At 59.6% G+C, this 22,401-nt stretch overlaps 2 protein-coding genes across 2 annotated transcripts; both read left to right on the forward strand.

The window, feature by feature from the left end:
- The first annotated feature begins 5,245 nt into the window (after positions 1–5,245).
- On the forward strand, positions 5,246–14,686 carry LOC104028141 (bactericidal permeability-increasing protein). The gene is made up of 15 exons (XM_075720916.1): positions 5,246–5,360; positions 6,444–6,558; positions 7,111–7,239; positions 7,968–8,123; positions 8,595–8,658; positions 10,635–10,698; positions 11,170–11,261; positions 11,426–11,602; positions 11,840–11,899; positions 12,030–12,197; positions 12,624–12,691; positions 12,920–12,962; positions 13,339–13,402; positions 13,897–13,973; positions 14,579–14,686. Exons 1-15 carry the CDS (start codon positions 5,246–5,248, stop codon positions 14,630–14,632), a joined length of 1,446 nt encoding a protein of 481 aa, XP_075577031.1. The 3' UTR covers positions 14,633–14,686.
- A 659-nt stretch (positions 14,687–15,345) lies between these two features.
- CDK5RAP1 (CDK5RAP1 mitochondrial tRNA methylthiotransferase) lies at positions 15,346–22,155 on the forward strand. The gene is made up of 13 exons (XM_075720915.1): positions 15,346–15,574; positions 16,195–16,298; positions 16,776–16,810; positions 17,490–17,590; positions 17,778–17,988; positions 18,821–18,941; positions 19,237–19,467; positions 19,725–19,822; positions 19,936–19,991; positions 20,107–20,237; positions 21,126–21,275; positions 21,714–21,854; positions 22,002–22,155. The coding sequence occupies exons 1-13, from the start codon at positions 15,346–15,348 to the stop codon at positions 22,080–22,082; spliced, it is 1,689 nt and encodes a 562-aa protein (XP_075577030.1). The 3' UTR covers positions 22,083–22,155.
- The last annotated feature ends 246 nt before the right edge of the window (positions 22,156–22,401 follow it).

Below are 22,401 nucleotides of genomic sequence, written 5' to 3' on the forward strand. Positions count from 1 at the left end.
TTCAACGACGGAAAGTACTTGAAGGCAGGATTGTGTGATTTAGCAAGCAGACGTGGTACAAAAACAATCGGCGTAAGAGCCAAAGCCCCAGATCTGGTACATCCTAGCACAAACCACTGCTGCTCGGCACAGCTCCTCAGTCCCAGGCGCGGCATCCAGCACCCCGGCCCCTCTGCTCCCTGCCCAGGCTGAAGTCACTTCCACCGCCGCGTTGGCGGGCATGCATGGGCTCAGGGACGGGAGCAGGGACGGGTGGGATGTCCGCGGCGTGGGCCGCAAGCCGCCGGGGCAGTCTGGATAGCGAACATTTGTCCAGGGATTAGCGAGCGGCCAAAGGACAGGCTGTGAAAACAAGCTGAGACGGGAGGAGGTACGGCTGGGTTGCTGGCTTGTCTGGAGGGAGGACGGCGCCAGGGAGGGTTTTGCGCTTGCTTCCCATTTCCTTGGGAGCTAGCGAGAGCCCTGCTGTCGCCAGTACAGATCACGAGTGCTGCAAGGGCTCAGGCAATGGCGGTCTTGCCGAGGCTTGGCCGTGGGGAGCAGGGCTGGAGCACCCGGCTGCAGCCCACCGTGCAGCTCCGGACCTGCAGGCACGGCCGCAGCTCCGCGCAGCGCCAGCCCCCAGCTCAAACCCCATCCAAGCCATCTGCCCAGGATCCCTAACGCAGACTGGGGCCTGCTGGGCCAGCTCCTCCCCTCCCCACCAGCAGCCAATTGCTCCTTTAATTGCATTAGTTCACATACTCTGCTTCAGCCTTTTTATAGTTTCCCTGAGTGTGAGGGGAGTATGAGCTCATGCTCTGACCTTCTTTAATTGCCTGGTTACCTCTGAAATGAGCCCAAGAACTTCCTTTGGCTCATATGCTTTCTGAAAGGCACCGGGGCCCGGCGAGGAGAGAGGCAGCGCGGCTGAGGGGGTCCCACACCGGCAGGTAGGATCCTTCTGTGGCACCGGCGAGCAGGAAGGGAAGGATGCGAAGCCGAGCCCGGTGGGACCCCCCCACCCCAGTACCATGGGGTGCCGGAGGGCAGCAGCTCCCAGCCTGGGCCCTGGGTGCTCTTACCAGCTGTGCTAAACTCGCCCAGCCTGCAAATGCACGCGGCGTGGCTGGATTCAGCCCTGCGTGCCTGTAGCACCCCAAAGCAGCTCCCCGTGCCCTCCTGCCGCCCTGAGACAGCAAGGCTTGGAGGTGGGCGCGGGGGTGCTGGGGTCCCAGCCTGCCCAGCGAAGGGCAGAGCTCCCGGGGGTCTCCCAGGTGCCCCTGGCCCCATGAGCTCACCCTCCTCTTTCGCTCCCTTTCTCCATGTCCTGTTTGTCCCCAGCAGCTGCTGGGACTGGCTGCATGTGGCCTCCTGCCCTGCCCCTCCGCCGGCACAGAGCCACCATTCAGATCCCCCTAGGCTCTGCCCGAGGTCACCATTCCTGCATTTGCATTTTTACTTTTCTGCAAAATCATCCCCCTCGGCTCTCTGCATCCCCTTTTGTCTCCCAGCTCCCAGACCTCGCGTCACAAGCTGGCATGCTGCGAGAGGAGCCCGCCTGTCTGGGGGGATGGCAGCCCTCGGCGGGTGGGGAAGACGCTTTGGCTGCAGCGCTGGTCCCTGGGGGACCCCCGGGATGTCACCGGGATGTCACTGGGATGTTGGGGCGGAGGGTGGTGAGCCCAGCGCTGGGGACAGTCTCTGGGGCTGGGCTCCTGCTGGGAGCCTCGTTGCTTGCGGCCATGTCCCTGCAGCCAGGGTCCTCGGCTGTGCCCTGCAGGCTCCTGCTTTTTTAGCTCTGGTGTCCCGGGGCGTTCCCGGCTGCCTGGTTTTGATGCGGTGGTCAGGGCTGGCATCGGCAGCGACCCCGCGCTGGCAGAGAGCCCTCCCGGCTCCAGGAGCAGCCGGGGCTGGGTCACGCTGATCCTGCAGCTGGGAAAACAGCGGAGGAGCCCCTGCGCATCCCCAGCTGGATTTTTAGATGCTGCTGGATCGAAGGTTGTCAGGGACTTGTGGGTGACGGTGGGCAGGGTCAGGCTGGCAGCGACGCTACACGCGTGCGAGCGGGCAGGAGCCGCAGCTCCCCTGCATCTCGATGCTGAGAGTATTTTGCTGAGCTCTGGGTGAACTCCGGGTGGGTCGAGGGACAACCATGGTGGCCACAGGTCCTGGTCAGAGCCCAGTTCTTTTGGTGGCAGTGAACTTGTCCTGGCTGGAAATGGATACGGGGAGGTTTTATTTCTGGCTGTGAACTTTTCTTTTCCAAGTTCCCTCCAAGACCAGCCAGGTTGCTCTTGCTGTTCTTCCCGAGTCCCCCGGGTTTTCCCCTGCGTTTCCCCAGCAGAGCGTTTGCCGGCCCACAGCTCTGCCCTGCAGCTGCAAGCTGAGCCGCAGGGCAATGCCTGTGGCACCAGCACGCACTGCCCAGGCCCCGGGGAATTCCCGGCGTGGTTGTAGCACCGGGGGGAGTGGGTGCAGCCGGATTTCCTTGCAGAAGGCAAATGCGCCTGGGTGTCCTCGCTTGCAGCCCGAGGAGCAGTAATGCCTGCCGTGCTGCCCTGCCTCTGCCGAAGGCGGTCCGGGGGACAGCTGGGGTGCAGCCAGCCCTCGCCGGGCGCTCACCTGGGAAGGGGCTCGGTGTGGCAGCGAGCCCGGCGGACCCAAGCTGGCGGCTGCTGGGGATGGAGCAGAGCCACAGCCTGACCCCTGCGGCCCCCCCAGGGAGCCCCAGCACGCGACTGCAGGGTGGTTTGGGCCATTGCATCACGCCAGGGATGGGGGGACGAGCTGCAGGCAGGATCAGGAGCTGCCCGCGCGTGCTGAGGAGCGTGTGGGGCCAGAGGAAGCCCTGATCTGGGGAGCGGGGGGTGGCCTGGGGACAGCAGGGAGGGGGTCCTGATGCACAGCCTGGGGTGGGGGACAGCCAGCAGCACAGCTGATGGACCTCCAGCAGCCCCCTGCCCTCCCGGCCGCTTGGCTCCTGTGCGACGATGGCCCTTTCCTGCACGTACAGCCCGGCAAACCCAGCGCAGCTCCGGCAGCCCTGCGGGGACCGGTCCTTGCCTAGCGGAGCCACCGGTCAGGCGAAGCCTTTTCCCCTCCGAAAAGGGCAGGGCAGGGCAGGGTTTCACGCTCCATTCCCTGCTGTCATCGCTCGCACAAAGCACTACCAGGACCAGCCCGCGGTGTTGGGTTTTAGATGTGGTTTCAGCCGTTCCTTGCCAAACACGGGAGTGTTTGGTCAGGGTTCATGCTGTTTGAAGGGTTTTTTCAGTTCAACTTTAAAATTTGCTCAAACCCAGAAGGAAGACTTTCTGGTTTTGCTTCCTCTCTGTGCTGCTCCCCATAAAATTTCATTTCTCCTCATGGAAGAGGTTCTGGTTCCTCAATGCTCATCCTGAATGTCTTAAATACTGTTTTGAAACAGCCCTGCTGAGATGTAGCGTCATGGACGGGAGGGCTTGGGGAGCTTCTCCACACCGAGCAAGAGCCAGCCAAGAGCTTGACGACAGGCAGCGGCAAGGTCATGGCACCGTGGAGGCTGCAAGTGGGGATTTGGCCTTTGAACCTTCTCTGCTGCTCTTGGCTGCTTCTCTCTGGGCAAAATGAGCTCTTCCCATGGGCTCCTGGCCCCCAGGGATGGATTTGGGCCAGCACTGATGGGAGGATCGCAGCCCATGGGTGCTGTTTGGGTGCCTATGGGACATGGCTCTTCCCTGGGCTGCTTGTCGCACTCCGACAGGCACCATCAGCACCAGACCTGCTGGGTTGCTGCGTCCTCGTTTTCCTGCCCTGGATCCGAGAGCCGCTGACGACTGCAGTGCCACTCTCCAAAGCCGTAGCAAGTCTGGCGGGCTTTTGCTGTGCATCTGCCGGACAGCCTGCAAGTGCCCCCATCTGAAACTCGGGGGAGGAAAGGCAGAGTGGATCTGGGAGCCCCGGTGCCTCCAGCCCCGATCTTCCACGTGCCAGGTTCCCCCGGCACAGGCGCCCCGGGTTCCACTCGCCCCGTCCCTCGGGGCCTCCTGGGGCTGCAGCGCCGTGGGGCGCGGCCGTGCTGGCGGCCGTGCTTGAGCAATAACTGCGTTTCACAAGCGCGTGGTTCAGGGATGTTGCCTCTGGCAACCAGGACTTTCCTGGATCCAGCATGAGATCTGCCTGCATCAGCTGCAGCGGGTTTCCTGTGCCCGGTCCTGCCGCTTCCCCAACGGGAAATGAAAGTAACTTAATTAATTTCTTCTTCCCTCACTTCTGCCCTGCAGCCCGCGGGGAGGGTCCGGCCAGCCCTGCTCTCCCTGCTGGGGGTCACGGGGGTGCTGCCCCCTCACCCCTGCCTGGCTGCACCCAGCTCCCACAGCCGTCGTGAGCCCGAGAGCTGTGACATGGCAGGGCCCCAGAAGTTTTGCATCCCTGGCTTGTTCCCGGTGCGCGGGACATCTCCTCCCATGCACGGCTGCTCTGTGACGGAGCCCGGTGCCCGGGGCTGGAGGTGCAGGGCACCCTGCTGATTTAGTCACCCCCGGAGCCCCGCTGCAGCTGCCCAGCGCAGGCAGCTGCCCTTTCACCAGCCTTGCTGGGTGCGGGGGCTCTCTGGGGTCTGCTCGTGTGGGGTGAGAAACCCTAACTTGCTTTCTTTAGCCCTTGCTGTGCCCCGAGGCTGTTCCGTTGGTAACGTTACAACCAGTGCCTTGGGCAGGTCTGTGCCGCGACAGAGGCAGCTAATGCCCCGGAGCGCAGAGCAGGCCGGGAGCCCTGCGGCATGGGGCGTGGGGCAGCAGGGCTGGCAGGCGGCTCGGGGGCACCCCGAGCTCTTCCCAGCTTTCGCTCGGCGGAGCAGAGCACGCAGTGAGAACACGGCCCCGTCGAACGCGGCTGCCAGAGCCGAACCCCTGCCCGCAGCAGCTCTGCTTCGCCCAGTGCCTACCTCTGCTGCAGGCAGGGGCTGTTTGCACCTGATGGAGAGCTGGAAACGGAGCTGTCGCCTCCCGGTTTTCGCTATCCCTTTGCTGCCTGGGAGGGGAGGCACCGGGTGTGCCGCTGGGTGCAGGTGTGCTGTGCCGTGCCGTAGGCGTGGGTGCCACCGGTGCCGAGGAGCGGGGCGGTGGACAGGCAGGAAGCCCCGGGGCTCCGGGGGACGCCCCGCACGGGCTGCGGCAGCGGCTCCGCACGCCTCCCTCGCCCGCGGTTCCCGTTTTGGCGCAGATATAAAGGTGGTGTGGGCAGGGAGAGCCCGGCAGCAGTGCGGCACCGTGGTGCAGCCGGGATGGGAGCGCAGAGCCTGGCGGTGGCTTGCGGGGCACTGGCTTTGTGCCTGGCACTTGCCGGGGCCACCGACCCCGGCTTCGTGGTGAGGATCACCCAGGCAGGCTTGGACTATGGTGGGTTTGGCTTCTGATCTCCCGCCTTGCAGGTGTGCTGGGGGCCGAGGTGCGGAGCCGGGCGCTGGCTCGGAGGGTGCGGGGTGCTGGGGCAGGATGGGGGGAGTCTCGGCCGCGGGTGCCGAATGCACCATGGCCGGGGGCTTCCTGCTGAGGCACCCGTCTGCCTGCCCTGCCGCCCTCGGGGAGCCCCTGCAGAGGCGTGGGGGTGCCCGGCGCCGCGGGGTGCGGGGGCTGCGGCCGGGCGGTGTCGGGGAGGCGTGGGGCTGGCAGGGCGGGAGGGCCCTGCTCTCCTGGCACGTGTCTGGGCAGCCGAGCCGTGAGCCCCAGAGGAGCAAGCTACGGAGCAGAGGCGGTGGGGAGCTGCGGGGGGGGCAGTGACGGAGATGGATGGGCCCCACGCTGGTTTTATTGAGGCAGGCAGAGCCCCGGCTCCAGCGGAGCGCTGTTATGGATTGAAATACACTGTGCGAGAAACAGCTCATTTAGCCGGCGGCTCTGCCAGCCGCGCGGGAGAGGACGTGACTCCCCGTCCCAGGTGGATGCAGGGATGCAGCACCCACTCATGCCGTGCTGCTGCCAGGGACGTGTGCTCCCTCCGGCTTTGCCTGCCGGTGCTGGACACGGAGCGGCGCGGTGCCCAGGACCTCCTGCGCGCCTCGCGCAGTGCCCAGCCCGGAGAGCGAGGACTGGGACCTCTCCCTGCTTTCCGTGCTGCCTGGCCACCGCCTTCCCCTGGGGCAAGTGGGCAGAGGTCAGCCCTCAGCCTGTGTGCCGCCAGGGCTCTGTGCATGGAGATTGGCTTTAAAGGTAGCCTGGGAGGTGGAAAGCAGCCCGGCCATTGCCTGGATGTTTCCTTTAACCCTCTTTTAGTCTAGTCTACCCTTGATTTAGTCTAGTCTACCCTTGATTGGCTTAGCGTAGACTTGGTAGTGTAGGTTAATGGTTGGACTGGATGATCTTAAAGGTCTTTTCCAACCTAAACGATTCTATGATTCTATGATTCTCTTGCTGCGCACCGGTGCGTGCCCCCAGCTCCCATGGGAAGCGCATGGCGGTGACGCTCTCCCTCTGCCCCTGCAGCCCATCAGCAGGGGATCACGATCCTGGAGAAGGAGCTGGCCCAGCTGAAGCTGCCGGACATCTCGGGTGACTTTCGCATCCGGCACGTGGGCAAGGTGCACTATGGGATCTCCAGGTGAGCCCTGCCAGCGCCCCGGAGCCGCTCGCTGCCCCCCCAGCCCGTGCGCGGGGCAGGAGGGGTGGGGGAGGATGGGGAACCCCCCAGCAGCGAGGACCATCCTGTCCCCTCCACAGCTCCCCGAGATTGGCTCTGTCCTCGGTGCCCCTGCTTCGCCCTCCTGCCCAAAAGGGAAAAAGGGAACTGGGGTGACGGCACTCTGGGCGCGGGCGGATTTTGCACAATTCGGTGGAGGTGGCCCTGCCTGTGGCAGCGGCGTGCCCAGCCCCTGCGGAGATCCCAGCTCCTCGCCGCCCTGTTCCACCTCTCTGCTCGCACTGCACAGGGTTTGGAGCTGCTGTTTGGGTGGCTGCAGGGACCACGTTTCCAAAGGCACCGCTCTGCCCTGCGCGTCCCTGCCAGGCATCGCTTTGCCGCGGCAGCACGGGAGCTGGGGACGCTGCCGGCGCGGTGGCCCCCATCCCTCCCTCCCTCCCCAGCCCTGTGCCTGGGCGTGAGCCACCCCCTCTCAAGTGCCTTTTCGCTTATTTTTAATTTATTTATTTTTAGCATGGACCTTCGCAGTTTCCACTTGCCGCACTCGCGGATTTCCCTGGTCCCAAACGTGGGCCTGCAGGTCGCCATCTCCAACGCCTTCGCCGAGGTGGACGGGAACTGGCGGGTGAAGATACACTTCATGTGCGTGCCTGGCTCCCCCTCCCCGGGCTCGGGCGCTTCGCTCTGCGTCCCCCTCTCTGGGTCTGGGCGGTTTTTTCTCCTCTCCCTCGTGTCCGGGCAGCTGTCGCTTTGCTCTCTCCAGATGCGCTGACTTGTCTTTCCTGCAGCCGCTGCATTCCCGATGCACGGCTGGGAGCCTCTCGCCCGGGGGGAGCCCTGCCAGGTCTCCCTCCATGCCGGGAGCCCTCGGAGCTGGCCAGGCAGCGTTTTTCCTGCTTGCGAGTGGCTGGGGAGACAACGTGAAAGCCGTCTCCCCTACTGTGGCACCTGGGGGTGCGAGGGATGGTCCCTCCCACTGGTTTGCACTGGGGAGCACCTTCCTGAGTGCCCGCAGGGACAGACCCGAGCCGGGACGGGGTGGGCAGAGGTTGCTGCCACTCGTACGGCCACTGAGATGGATAAAACAGGGTGGGAGGCAAGAACAAGGTGGACGATGGAGGAGCTGTGCATCAGCTCTCCTGTCTCTCTCCCATCTCCCTCACTTGCTCTCTATTTAAAGGCTACCTCTCCTAGCTTATGTGCCAGTGAAATTCAGTTTCCCTGAGTTTAAAAACTTGCCCAGTCTCCTCTGGATGCTCAGTACAAGGGAGAGCCTGAGCTAGATAGATCCATCCCAAAGCTGATTTGGGGTCCCTTCGCCAGGACTCGGCACTGAGAAATGCCCCTTTCTCATCCTCCTCTCCTTGCAGCCGGGACCGCGGTTCATTTGACCTGAAGGTAGAGAACATCTATATCAAAATCAACCTGAAGCTGGGCAGCGACGCCTCTGGGAAACCCACCATTGACACCTCTGACTGCAGCACCCGCATCTCCAAAGTCCGGGTACACTTCTCTGGCAAGTTTGGGTACGTAACTTCACCACGTGGGTCTAGAAATGCTGCCCGTCAGCCCGTCTGCCGTGGGAATGCGGCTTCCAGGCCCTGGTGCGAGGAATAAGATGTTGGCCTATCTGTAGTCCCTTGGAGGTTGCCCCTTTGGCCCGCGGGCTGCCTGCGCTGGCATGCCACTAGCCAGCTGTCTCTGGACTCCTGCGACATACTGCTCATCCAGATGTGCACCTGAATGAACTTAAATCTGGCCTGGATTTGTCCTGCTGTGGCTGCGCGTTTAAGGGAGATTTAAGGCAGCCACTATACTTGCGTGCATGTGGTTTACAAGCAGGTCTGTTTGCAAATGTGAACCCCGAGGCAAAGCTAGATGCCAAACTGCTATGGGAATGATGTTCCCCAGCGTTCCGGAATCGCTAGTGTCTCCCTTTCCTGGCAAATACTTCTGCAGCAGCCTCTGAGCTAAAGAAGGACTTGTTTTTTCTGCAGATGGCTTTATAACCTCTTCCATGATGCTGTTGAGTCCAGATTCCGGAAGATCTTGGAGAACAAGGTACGTGAGCGGAGGGCAGAGCTCCGGGTTTTTCTGCTGGTCTTTAGCCCTCGCTTGTAGCTGGTGTGCTAGAAGGATCAGAGCGCACGTGGGGATTTAACTAGAGCCAGAGCACACGGGCGTGTTGCTGATTTGGTGACAACCGGAGGAATGGGCATCGCTAACTGCAGCCTCCGTCGCATCCTGTGGCTCAGGCTGAATTTGAAACCTGCAGCCTTTGCCAAAGCCCACCGTAATTGGTTCCTAATTAACAAAGACTTTTCTTTCCATGTGGTCAGTTAATTAGATCTCATACATCAGCCAAACTCACTGTAACAGAGGAAACCTGATCAGAGCTGTCCTTTAAACGGCTGCACTCCCGTATGCCTTGGGGAGCAATGCGGGAGGAATTCTCATTTCTGGATTTCCGACGCTTGCCGTCTTGTTTTACTGGGGCGCATCAGGGAGGCCCTGGTACCGTCCGCCCGGTACAAAAGCCTACATGCGGGAGACCTGCAAGAAGACATGGAAACAAGCTGTTAGCAATAATTACTACAAGGCTAACTGGCACAAGTTACAGCCTCCCTGGATGTGAACCTTGCTCAGGAAGGAAGCAGTTGGAGAACAGGCAAATCCCACTCCCGCAGCAGATCCCATCCTGCCCGGGCGCTATTCCCAATGCCATGTAGTGGCTTTCCCAGGGCACCCGGGAGCGGTGGCAGCAGATGGCCTAGCAGCAGGAGCGAAGCTGGGGCTCCAAGGCCTTTTCTGCTGTTTTGCCTCCTGGAAGGAGGGCAGCTCTGGAGCTCCGAGGGGATCTCTGCTGCCTCCGCTCCTCCTGCAGCGTGCCCGACCCCCTTCACCCAATGCACGTTTCTCAGCGTCTTTCTCTGGGTGTGAGATGGCGACGGGCAGGGGCTGGGAGCGCGCTGCACCGGCACCCCAAGGCACAGCCCAGTCCCAACCCAGCTCCGGCCCTGGCAGCCCACGTCTGCCTCCTGCTCTCGCCACACAAACCTGGACGGTCCTCGTGCCCCCGGTGCCGGGGGACCCAGTCACTGGGAGATCCCGGTCACTGGGATCAGGGCTGCGTTTGTCTGTCTGCAGCTCCATCCTTTCAGGCAGCGATGAGGCGTTTCCAGGACAGACAGACGAATACCGGCTGGGCACAGGGAAGAGCAGCAACCCTCTGTCGATAAGGCCACGCGCAAGGCTCCATCCCTCCTCTTCCTCCCCAGCGCTGCAAGGGCAGTGGCTGCATTGCCGCTAGCACGGTCGCTGTTCCTCCGGAGCTCTGCATCTCGCTATCAGCTGCTGCAGGCTGGATGCCCGGTCAGACGGATGATGTCCTGATGCTGCCTGGCAGTTTCTGTGCCATTATGGGGAAAGCGTTGTGCAGATTATCTCAGCCATCTGCAAGACTGTGCCCTGCAGTAAATTTCCTGGGTCAGGGTTTAGCCTGCAATTAAATCCACCACTAATGCCGAGGCTTCACCCGTGGATGACAGCGGCAGAGGGGTTTGCTCTTCTGTCCTGGCAGCACAGAGCTGTAGGAATGCGGGATAGCTCTGCCTGGTCCCTGCAACTAGTGCTCCTGCCCCTGCGGGGTGGGTTAACTCTTTCAGTTGCTCCGCTTCAGCTAAGCCTTGGCTGCTCAGCACAATTCATTTCAGCAGGGGCTGTAGGAAAAGTCTGAGGGCACACGTGAGGCTCTTCCAAGGGCCCCCGTGGAGCTGAACTGTGGGTGGGGAGCTTGCTGCGAGCAGATGTTTGCAGGTATAAACCCTGCTTGCGTCTTGGACGCTTGATGTGCTGCCTGGCGAGTAGAGACAAACGTTACTGTGTGCTCTTTTATTTAAGCAGGCTTTTGCAAGGCATAAAACCAGCACTGGGCAGCAAAGCAGAGAGTGCGGCTGAGGCCTTGACCCGGGGGATGTGAGCCGGCCGCCCGCGGCAGAGCTGCCCTTGCTCAGCTTCGCTGCCTTTCTTTCCCGCAGGTCTGCACGAATGTGGTCAGCTCTGTGCACAGCGAGCTCCAGCCGTACCTCCAGACCCTGCCAGGTACGGGGCGGGGGCTGCACCGGGTTTTAGGGGTGTTTCTTCCTAGTGTTTCCCAGCCATGAGGACAGTGCTTGACCTTGTGCCCACTCCCCATTTCCCTGTGTTTCTGCACCCAGCTGGGAGCTGGGGAACACCATGTCAGCAGAGACTGGTCGCTGTGCACCCGTCCGGCCGTGCACGCAGCCTCCAACGAGCTGTGCCCCGGGGCTGGTGGGAGCACGGGCTGCCTTAGCCAGGGGGACCCAGACCGTTCCTCAGGCCCAGGAGTTTAGTCTGCATGGCTGAGAAACAGTCAGGAGGGAAATGCGTGCTTGCTTCTGTTTAGAAGCAAAAAATCACATGAAGCTGGTACTGAGCTGTTGCACTGGGAAGCCTGGGTGCGGCGCTGCCTGGATGTCAGCGGAGGCGATCCGCTCCTGGCTTTCCCATGCCATCTCCCTCCCGCTCAACCGTCTGTCCCGTGTTTTACAGTCACAGCCCAAATAGATGCCATGGCTGGCATCGATTACTCCTTGGTGGCACCCCCAACTGCTACCGCCCAAGCCCTGGACGCGTACCTGAAGGTGAGAGGCTGCCCTGGGAAAGCTTGAGTTGGTCGATGCCGTTGCCGCAGGCGGGTGGGGAACCAGGTTTAGGCACCTCCTGCAAATGCTGTTTCCCAGCTCAGGTCAGTGGGTGAGTCCCACCACCCTCTGCTCCCCTGCTTCACCTCTCTCCCTCCTCCCAGGGTGAATTCTTCTCCCTGGCCCACCGCTCCGCCGTCCCCTTCCCTCCACTGCCGCTGGCCTTCCCCCCGGATCACGACCGCATGGTTTACTTCGCAGCCTCCAGCTACTTCTTCAACACAGCCGGCTTTGCCTACCACGCAGCCGGGGCGCTGGTCTTTGAAATCACAGACTCCATGGTGAGCAGCGCAGGTGGGATGGGGGCTGTCCCCACGCCTCTGGGCAGCAGGCTCCATTTGCAGAGGAGCTCCGGGGGCAGCGTGTGGTCTCGGAGGGCTTCCACGGCTTCCCCAGCAAGCTGCCCGGGGGCTGCGGGATGGGGCTGGGGCCATCCGGCATGGCAGCACGTGAGGGCTGATCTCGCCGCAGGCTCGGCTGTGCCGTGTCACCCAGCTGTGACTGTTCTCCTCCTGCAGATCCCAAAGGACATTGAATTCCACTTGACAACCTCCACCTTCTCAGCCTTCGTTCCCCAGGTGAGCGGTCCAGCCCTGCCTCGCTGGAGCTCCTGCCGCACACAGCCGGGGGTTTGCTCTGTGCAAGGTGGTCTCCCCCAGGAATGGGGGTTTGTGCCGCTGTCCCTACCCTCTCCCTGCTCCTCTGCAGCTAGAGAAGATGTACCCAGACATGCCGATGAAGCTCAGGCTGTCCACCCTCTCCGCCCCGTTCCTGAGCATTGGACCAGGGGGGCTCTCGCTCAAGCCTGTCGTGGATGTCCAGGCTTACGCTATCCTTCCCAACTCCACCCTGGCTCCTCTCTTCCTCCTCACCCTGGTGAGTTCTGGCACAGCCTGCGGTGGTGACCGTGGTCCTGGCCGGGCAGCTCCCGGTGCAGCCACAGCTCTGGTTGATGCAGTGCAGTTGGTGAGCTCTCCCCTGCATCTCAGCGGGGCGAAGATGGGAGTTTGAGCTGTGCACCGCCCTCCTGCTGCGTTTGGCAATGCTGAGCCATTGGTCTCAAGCTCCTGCCAGGAGAGGTGCCGGGCATGGTCCGAAACCAGCCCAGTCCTGGTGCAGTGGGGGTGTCCCCAACAGAAAAATACCCAAGCTGACAAATGCCAGGTTTAATGCTGCATGCAAACGTGCCCCTGGACAGGCAGCGGTCCCGCTGCATTTCAGCTGGTTGGAGCTGTTCCCCTGGGTGTCTGGTTTGGGGTGAGGTGGGATGAGCGCTGCCAGAGCTGTGCATTCTCTCCCCAGACAGGCAACGTGTCCGCCGTCATCGACATAAAATCCAGCCACATAGTTGGAAGCCTGAACGTGGGCAGGTATGGAGGGGGAGCAGTGCAGGAGTTTGGCTGGGGGGGTACTTCTGTTCTGGGCTCCCGGTGACAGGGGTGAGGTGGGGAGGTCCTGGGGATGGGGACCCGGTGCAGAGGGGATGAGCTGGGGCTGGAGGGAGCCGGAAGCGCACGGCTGTCGACAGGTGGCACGGAGGCGGGAACCGCTCCCTCTGTTGGGACAGGCTTCACAGCACCGCTTCTGTCTCTGCGCAGGATGAAGCTCTCTCTGAAGCATTCGGATGTTGGCACTTTCCAGGTATGCTATCCTTGACCATGCCTAGAGCCCCCGGCATGGCGGCAAGAGCCTGCTGGGGGCCAAGGAGAGGGCTCATTCCCTCCACCCCCAACACGGGACCTGGGGGTGCACCCAGGACCCTACACTAAGCCCACGGACACCTCCTGCCTCAGCCTGTGAGACTGGGAGAGGATGCAGAGTCAGATGCCTTTGCCTTTCTCACCCCTAGGCTTCCTACCTCGCCAGCGCGGCCAGACAAAACCGCTGGTCTCTGGCGACGCGTGTGCACGTCCCAGCTCCTCATCTCTTTTTCTTCTCCTAGTTATCCTCTGGTGCCTGGTTACCTGCTCTCCCGCAGGCTAAAGCTCTTTTCCTTCCCCCTCTCTCCGCTCCCTAGGTGCGAACGCTGCAGTCCATAATGAACATACTTGCTTCCAGTATCCTGCTCCCGCGTCTTAATGGTGAGAACCTGCTGGGGGGAATGGGGGTGCTGGGGTAGTCACCGGCCAGGTCGCTCTGTCTGAGCAGGCCCAGCTTGATAATTAAATCCCCGTTACCAAGCCTGATCGGTGGATACAGCCTGCAGTGAGCGCAGGAGACGGCAGTAAAAGCGCCCGTCCGAGGCAGGCTGCGGGCAGCGGCGTGCAGGAGCCTCTCGGTGCTGTGACATGCATCCAGCGGTGAACACAATGGAAAAAATGAGCACGACGCACATCCTAATGCTTTCCAGACCCTCTCCCCCCGCTCGCTGCTTCTGACGCCCCAGCACATGGGGCCAGAGCAGGGCTGGTGGGGGAGTGGCACGGCACAACACGCAGCCCCCAGCCCTGCTGTGGGGCTTGGGAGGAATTTCCCCTGCTACCCCGGAGCAATGGGGGCGAGGAAAGGGCCGAGGGGAGGTGTCCGCTTGCTCCCCTTCCCATCCCAATGCGGCCATGTGTGTTGTCTCTTCCAGCCAGGTTAGAACAGGGCTTCCCTCTGCCGCTGCTGGACAGAATTCAGCTCTCCAATGTCCTCGTGCGGTTTCACCAGGTGAGTGAGGGGGAGCACCCAATCCTGGCCAGAGCCCGTCCTGCCACGGCCGAGCCCCCCGCCTGCCAGCCCGCCCGCCGTGCAAAGCCGGTTCCCCGCCCCATGCTGGGCAGCAGCGGGCAGGAGGGTACGCTCGGCGGGGATCCCGGTGGCCCAGCTGCAAACTAGAGCCCCGCTTTTCCCATCTGCACAGCGCGGGTCCGGGCTCTGCACACTCTGGGCAGCACCACATCATTCTCCAGTTCTTAAACCCGGGGCCTGAATTTCCCACGACGCTTTTTATAGCGTGCGCAGCTCTGTGGCAGCCGATGCTGCGTGTGAGTGTAGAGCAGCGGCTGCCGGACACATCTGCCTGCGGTGGGACAGGCACTGCCTGCCAGACTGCATGGAAGGAGCCCTGCCGGGTCCTGGGGAGTGGAGAAAGCCCCGGCTGTGGTGGTGGGAGGTCTTGGGGAAGCCCCGGAGGGGCTACATTCGGCCCAGGGGCTGACAGAACCACCCGTACCTCCCTGAGCTGTGGTGGGTGCTGGGGGGCACGGCTGCCCGCAACAGAAAGTGGCTGCCCAGGGCCTGTCACAGCCCCATGCTTTCTCTTTTTCTCCCAGAATTTCCTGCTGCTGGGAGCAGACGTTCAGTATCAGCCCCGGGGATGGAGATAAGGCGACGAGAGGGGCCTCGAGCACCAAAAATGCCCCTTCCCTCCCGCCGCTGGAGATGAAGACCACCAGTTCTGCTGCAGCCGTCCTCGGCCTGGACCGCGGCCGGGGGCAGAAGCACCCCCAGGGCTGACCCCCATGTCCCGTGGCCCCCATCCCCTCCCCTCCTGCTTCTGCTGGCTCGGAGGCAGCGGGTGGCAATAAAGGCGGCGGGTGCTGGGGCAGCTGTGGTGGTGCGGTCACTGTCTGAGCCTTCGCCGCCCCCCGGGGCCCCCCTTCGCCGCCCCCCGGGGCCCCCCTTCGCCGCCCCCCGGGGCCCCCCTTCGCCGCCCCCCGGGGCCCCCCTTCGCCCCGGGCCCTGCTCGGCGGCGGCCGCGGGCTGCCGGGAGCGACCCCCTGGGGAGGGCGGGGGCTCCGGAACGCCCCTTTCGGCTATTTTTGTCCCTGCGGTCGCTGCAAAGCACCACGGACCGTCGCGTTTCCATCGTTATTCCACTTTTCCGCGGCGGGGTTCCCCGACTCCGCCCAGCAGCGGGGCGGGCCCACCGGAACCGCGGCGGCGCGGAACTCAGCGCCGAGGGGCGGGGGCGCGGCGGGGCCCGCTTTGGCGGCGCACAGCGGGGGCCGCCCCCTCCCCATTGGCGCCGCTTCCCGCCCCGTCCGTCCCGCAAAGCGCTCCGCCGGCCGTCGCCGTGGCGACGCGGCCTGGCGCGGCCATGCTGCTCTGGAGGCGGGCGCTGCGAGCGGCGGGGCTCCTCCGCTCGGCCGCCGCCGCCCCCCGCCCCGGGGCCGCCCGCCGAGCGCGCTGCGGGCCGGGCGAGCGGCCGGCGGGGCGCGGGGCCGCGCTGCCCGCGGGGCCGGACCTGCGGCATTTCCTGAGAGCGGCCGCCGCCGGGGAGCAGCGGCCTGAGCCGCAGCCGGGCTCTGTCCCCGGGACCGGGAAAGGTCTGTGCTGCCGCCGCCGTCCCGCTGCGGGCCCCTGCGCGGCGGCCCGGGGGCCGTGGCGTGGCGGGGGCCGGGGCTAGGCCGGCCCCGAGGCCCTGCAGCCGGGTGGAGGGTTGCTGCGGCGTGCGCGGGGGAGGCGAGCTGTCTGGGGGCCTTGGGGGCCCAGGAGGTTATTTTGATGTTAGAAGAAGCCCAGCTCGTTGGCCACGGGCCCGCTGGTGTGTGTGTGTGTGTGTGTGTGTCCCGCCATGAGGACGCCTTGGGGAGCAGATTGCTGCGGCACCTCTCGGCAGTCAGCCGGGGCTGTGGTAGAGCTTTCAGGCCGTGGTGCCCTGGGGAGGGGGGAGTGTCATTGCACTTAATGTTATCCCTCAGTAATACCGCAGCTTCTGCTTCTCTGCAAGCCACGGTCCAGACCTGTCGTGTTGGAGCAATGTGCTCTGAGGCACTCAGGTTTCCCAGTGCCACTAGCAGAGTCTGTCTTTATTTTTGGTTTATTCTTTATGTGCTGCCAGCAAAGGTAGCTTGGGACTGAAGGTTCCTTCCTATAGAAAAGGCCATAGAAACGGGTTGTAGATGAGAGCGCCGAGGCAGGCTGCATCACACCGCCTTCTTTGCAGTGTACCTGGAGACGTACGGCTGCCAGATGAACGTCAATGACACCGAGATCGCCTGGGCCATCCTGCAGAAGAGTGGCTACGTGAGGACAAAGGACCCGGATGAGGTAAGGCACCTCGGCAGCTCTCCTGTAGCGCAGGTCCGCGAGGGTGTCGCACCGCTGTGCCTGCGAGTCCCAGGTCTTGTCTGGAGTGCGGTCCTGCAGGATGTTGTGATTTTTGCAGGCTAAGTTCTGTGGAGTAAAGGAAGCTATTTAACGAGCGTGCTAGAAAGCTGTGGTTGATTTTTTTTTTTTTTTCTTTAAACTGCTGGGTTTCCTCTCAGAGAGCGATTGGACACAGCAGGATGCTTCTGACTCATCTTTGTCTGAGTTTACTTCCACCATGTAGTGGAAGACTCTGCTTGTCTTCTATTAGTTTCTTGCGCCTTCGTTTGTTGAAACCCACTGTGTGCTTGGGCAGATCTTTTTCACTGAGTTAAGTGAGTTTTACAGCCTGCCTCTTCAGGTTACCTGTGCAGGCCATGATTGCTTATCGTTTGGCTTTTACAAGTTCTTCTTCCTTTTTTGTTGTTTTCAATTTAGGCAGACGTGATTCTCCTTGTCACCTGTTCCGTGAGGTAAGGAAACCTTTGTCACTGCTGGTTTTGGACAGTTTTTAAGGAATTACTATTTGAAAACCAAGGCGATAAAATGTGTTGCGTGCAGAGAAGAGCATGCAGATGTGAAACTACCCGTTCAGTTGAGGGTAGAGCTAGCTGATGCTACAATGTGTAACATTAACTGTGCTATGAATTGCTTTTCTCTATAGTGAGAAGCAGCTTTGTGCTTTAACCATTTTTAAATTTTTTTTTATTCCGTCTTCTCTTGAACTGACTATCTCTCTAGTACAGACTCTGTACTTTAAAAATTTGGGAAATACGTTTAGGAGCAATTTGGGATATAAATAGATAGGGAACTTTGCTTGTTTTTTCTGCACACAGAAGACATCAACTGCTCATTGTTGCTTGCAAGGTAGCTCATATTGGCTGGCTGAGGCAGACTTTTTCTCTACAAGAGCTTAGTCCCTGAGTTGTTTCTGCAGTGCAGAGGCTCCCAAGCGAGCGAAACGATAGTAGATAAGATAGAGTCAAGACATAATCCACACACCACAAATGGCGCTTTCATGCGCCATCAGATCCATCAGGTGGATGATTCCCTGTCTTTAGTTGAAAACTCTCAAAGCACTTGGGCTGTTTGACGTTGGGGGACTGTTAAAGTGCAACAGTCAGAATAACCACTGTTCTCCTGGCTTCCCAGGGAGAAGGCAGAGCAGGCTATCTGGAATCGCCTGCGGCACCTCAAGGCGCTGAAAGCCCGGCGGCAGCAGGCTCGTTTACCTCTCCGCGTCGGGATTCTAGGTACCTGGTGGGACGCCCAGTAGAGGGTAGCACACGCTGTTGTGCCACACCCTGTCGTGCTGCGTTTCCTCTTCCCCTCTGGCAGCACCAAGCCTTTTCTGCAGGGTGAAAGCAGCTAGCGAAGGGGTGCGGAGGTGTAACAGAGGGTGGGCGCTTCCTCACGAGGACCCTTCTCCTTTGGCGGCAGGATGCATGGCTGAGAGGCTTAAGGAGGAGATTCTGCACAGGGAGAAGCTAGTCGATATTGTGGCAGGCCCTGATGCGTATCGTGACCTTCCCCGGCTGCTGGCCGTGGCAGAGTCTGGCCAGCAAGCTGCTAACGTCCTGCTATCGCTAGACGAGACTTATGCAGATATTCTGCCTGTCCAGACTAGCGCGGGTGGCACGACAGCTTTTGTGTAAGTACTGTTTTTTCCTGTGCATGTTTCTGTGGTTCTGGTTTGGAAACACTGCTGTGCAGAACAGACGTGTCAGTGACAGCAGCTACCCAAGAGATGCAATGCCTGGTTGCGCTCGCTCCCGGCAGCCCAGAGGCATGAGTCTACCAGACTGTGTGTTTGCTGCTGCTTCGCTGTCTGAGCCCTGGAGAGACTGCCCTGTGCTCTGGCTGTCTGTGGGCTTCTCGTACTCTTCTTTGAGAACGTTGATTGTCTAAGCCTGATGCTGCACCGAGTGATTCCTCTCTCGCTGATGTCTGTGCCTCTGTAAAGTCTGTGCCTCTCTCATCCCCTGCCGTCTGCTACGTCCTGCCCCAGGTTCTCCTATTTAATTCTTCTAATCCTCCATGCATTGTAACCTCTGTTGGTTTTGTTTCCATTTGTTTAGTTTTGATAATAAGATTCCCAAACATGAAATCAGACTCTGCTCAGTGTGGGTGTAGAGTGCCGAAGGACAGTATCACCCTCTGCAGGAACAGGATGCAGAAGGCTCTTCCATCACTGCCACACTGCAGCGCAAGTCTGAGCCTCATTAGTTGCTTTCCAAGTTTCTTGGAAGCGTGCATGGAGAATGAGGAGGTGTTAGCTGGGGGCAAGCAGAAGCCAGCTCTGAGTGGAACGGTGTGTAAGGGGAAGCTGCAGAGCTGTGTTCAGAGCTGGTGCCGTGTGTGCTGCAGGCCAGGGGAGTTGGCTGAAGGCAGCAGTGCTAGGCCAGGTCGAAGCAGGGCAGGATGCAACATGGATGATTCTTCCGGAGCGGTCGTAGCGTGACCTGTACTTCACCTCTCGGCAGATCTATCATGCGGGGCTGTGACAACATGTGTAGCTATTGCATCGTGCCCTTCACCCGCGGCCGCGAAAGGAGCCGCCCCATCGCGTCCATCCTGCAGGAAGTGAGGATGCTCTCGGATCAGGTGAGGCAGAGCCTCCTTCCCACCTGTCCCAAACCATGGGAGGAAGGATGCGTGTCAGTGAAAGTGTTTCCAGTGATACCTTTGACCAGTGACACTGCCTTTATCTGTGGAGATGAGGTTACCATAGGGTTCCACCATGGTTTTTTGATTCCCCTTGTAATACTCTGAGACAGACAGGGAAGGGAGGGCTTCCCCTGCAGACTCCTCCTTGAAGTAAGAATAAAACCATGGCTGCCCTTGCAGCTTAGCCATCCTGACCAGGTTATATTTTTTTCCTCTCTGTTTATTTTTGTAGGGAGTGAAAGAAGTGACCCTTTTGGGTCAGAACGTCAACAGCTTTCGAGACATGTCTGAGGTGCAGTTTCAATCAGCTGCTGCCCCAGTCCTCAGTCGCGGCTTTAGCACAGTCTACAAAGCTAAACCAGGAGGCTTGCGCTTTGCACATCTTCTAGACCAGGTTTCTAGAATTGATCCAGAAATGAGGATCCGTTTCACCTCTCCACACCCCAAGGATTTTCCTGATGAGGCAAGTGTAAAATAAACACCTGGACCTTTGCTGGCAGGCAGGCAGGCAGCTCTGAACTGCTAGATGTAGGCTGTGCTTCCTTCCCAAAGGGAATGTGCAATCGCAGAATGGGAACAGCAGCTCCTGGGAGGGGGAGTGTTTGTGCTCAAGCTGGCGGGTTTGCAATTTGCCTACTTTGACCCGGGGAAGACTCTGCCCCTTGGCATCCTGGTAGAGTTGAGCTGTCTATGACGTTGTCTCCTGATTGCTCATCGCAGGTCCTGCAGCTTATCCAGGAGCGACACAACATCTGCAAACAGCTTCACCTCCCAGCCCAGAGCGGAAGCACGCGAGTCCTGGAGGCCATGCGACGAGGGTGAGCGATCGCTGTGGGGAGTCCTGTGCCCTACCCTCTGATTCAGGGTGCTGGTTTCTCCTCACCAATGTTGCGATTTTCTGATTAGCAAATCGATGTGGTGTTCATTGCAGATACACCAGAGAAGCATATTTAGAGCTTGTACACCATGTGCGTGAGTGCATTCCAGGTAGGGCTTCCTTTCGCTTTGTCTGAGCTCAGCACAGCTGTATCTTACTGTCCTTTCTTGAGCGAAGCGTTCGTCTCTTCCTTGAGGGAAGTGTAAAGCTGTGTCTCTGTTACAGGAGTGAGCTTGAGCAGTGATTTCATTGCTGGCTTCTGTGGAGAGACAGAAGATGATCACCAGCAGACTGTGTCCTTGCTGCGGGAAGTCCACTACAACATAGGATTCCTGTTTGCCTACAGCATGAGACAGGTGAGTGCAGGACCTGATGGAGAAGACTCTTATCTCTGGGTATCTCACCTAATTCCTGAGTGCTGTTTCTCACAATAAGACACTAAAAAAAAAAAAGCTATTGAAAAGAATATCTAAAGACTTGGTATATTGGTAGATTTTTTTGCTTGCATGCAGCACTTCTAGGTTATGTGGTTCTGCAAGGGCCACCTTTGTGCCTGAAAGGCTTGCAGCTCCCTTGTGTGAGCATCAGGGTTGATTACTGACTGGGTGACCTGGCTCTGCAGATGCTCCAGAGTCACTGCAGTGAAGCAGCCATGTCTGCAGAGACCTGGCTGCAGGTACATTTTTCTTTGCTGATGAGAAATAGTGCTGATGTAGCTGGGCTGGAGCCCGGCTACAGAGACTCTGTCAATCGAGTCTAGAGAGAAATGGTGAATTTTCAGAAGGTATTTCCATGAGAAGAGTGGATAGTTGACAAGTCTCCATTAGAATGCTCTCCAAAGTGTAAGATGCTGACAGGGAAGAGGACAGGAGGCTGGGAAACATAAAGAAGCAAAGGAGTATGAATCACCTTCCAGCACATGGAACTAGAAGTAGTAGAATCTAATGCCTGTCCTTGTGGACAGACAGGCAGCAGACATCTCGCATAGGAGCTGCAGAACTGCTTCACACAGGCACTGGTACTCAGCATCCTACATCAAGCCTTCTACCGAAAAGGTGGTGCAGAAAGAATGTGAGGAACTCAAGGATGTTGCTGGTGCTGAAAATGTTCCTTGAGATTGTAAAAACAAACTGTAATGCATGGAAAGCTGCCGCTTGAAGAGCAGCCAAGCTGGCTGGGGTCAGACAAGGTTCTGATCTCAGAATTGCTTATTGAGGAGCCACACTTGCTTTGTCTGTTTACAGAAAACCCGGGCCTATCACCGGCTGCAAGACGATGTACCTGCAGACGTAAAAAAGAGGCGGCTGGAGGAGCTCATTACCGTCTTTCGAGAGGAGGCTGCAAGGGCAAACGAGGCGATGGTGGGCCAGTCTCAGCTGGTGCTGGTGGAGGGGGTGAGTGTGCCTGGAACAGAGTTGTCCTTCTCCCCTCTTGCTGGCCAAGAGGCTCTTAGGCTGTACACAGCAATCATCGCCTCTGCCTTCCCTTCTCACTTTCTCCACACAATCCTAGGACGCCAAGACCGTGTCTACATGCTTAAGCAGACAGCCTGATTTTTCCAGAGCACTGAGCTGAGCACAGGGGAATGGGATGGGTTAGAGATGTGTCTCTGGCCAAGTGCTGAATTAGTGCAGGCTTTGAAACGTTGGCTTTGGTGTGTGGGTGTCCACACAGAAGCTCTGGCTACAGGACTTTGTTACATGGTGTGCTTAACAGTGTGGAATGTGGATTTTAATACTGGCGATAGTGCTCAATTGATTCCTGAGGCAATAAAGCCCAGCAGTGAATCAGTGCTATTGCCATGCAGGTAATGTTCCCTGTCCTCCTTTCAGCCCAGCAAGCGCTCTGTCTCGGAGCTGTGTGGGAGGAATGACGGCAACATCAAGGTGATCTTCCCTGATGCCGAGATAGAGGATGCTGCGGGCTGCAAGGCTCTGGTCAGAGCCCAGCCAGGGGACTATGTGTTGGTGAAGGTGACCTGCCTACAATACTTGTTTCCTCGGGCTCTTTTTCTTGCACGGTGCTGCTCTCTAGAGCAGCTGCTGCCAGGAGAGCCTAAAATTAGACTGGATCCTCCTCAGCCCGTCTGTTCCTGAGGACTGTTGCACTGTTTTTTTCAGGTAACCTCTGCCAGCTCGCAGACCTTGAAGGGAGTTCTGCTCCGTCGTACTACCCTGTCCCGCTCTGCAGCTTGTCGTTGAGGTATCCCCGCTGCCAGTGGACAAAAGCAGCACATTTTCTCCAGGAAGAAACAAGGAAGTTGGGTCAGGTGGACGTGGGGAGATATATGTATATTTTTTTTTATATATATATGTATATATATATTAAAAAAACCCCAATAATAAAAAATTATATATATACTTCTCTTTTGGCAACAACCTACCCGCCATAGATCTGTGTGACTCTGTAGGCAAAAGGGATGGAAGCTGTGTATGGACTTGCCAAACCCAAGGACTGTGTGATCTTGTATTTTCACTTGCTCTCAGGCGCAGCCCACCCTTGCCGTGCTGCAGGTCTGTC

Source organism: Pelecanus crispus, chromosome 14, assembly GCF_030463565.1.
Source record: "Pelecanus crispus isolate bPelCri1 chromosome 14, bPelCri1.pri, whole genome shotgun sequence".
In the NCBI taxonomy this organism is placed as follows: domain Eukaryota; kingdom Metazoa; phylum Chordata; class Aves; order Pelecaniformes; family Pelecanidae; genus Pelecanus; species Pelecanus crispus.

Coding starts and splice junctions, on each gene's coding strand:
- LOC104028141 (XM_075720916.1), top strand. CDS start 5,246: ATGGGAGCGCAGAGCCTGGCGGTGGCTTGCGGGGCACTGGCTTTGTGC. Junction 7,240..7,967: donor CGGGTGAAGATACACTTCAT/GTGCGTGCCTGG, acceptor CTCTCCTTGCAG/CCGGGACCGCGGTTCATTTG. Junction 10,699..11,169: donor GTACCTCCAGACCCTGCCAG/GTACGGGGCGGG, acceptor CGTGTTTTACAG/TCACAGCCCAAATAGATGCC.
- CDK5RAP1 (XM_075720915.1), top strand. CDS start 15,346: ATGCTGCTCTGGAGGCGGGCGCTGCGAGCGGCGGGGCTCCTCCGCTCG. Junction 20,238..21,125: donor TTGCCTACAGCATGAGACAG/GTGAGTGCAGGA, acceptor GTCTGTTTACAG/AAAACCCGGGCCTATCACCG. Junction 21,855..22,001: donor GGGACTATGTGTTGGTGAAG/GTGACCTGCCTA, acceptor TGTTTTTTTCAG/GTAACCTCTGCCAGCTCGCA.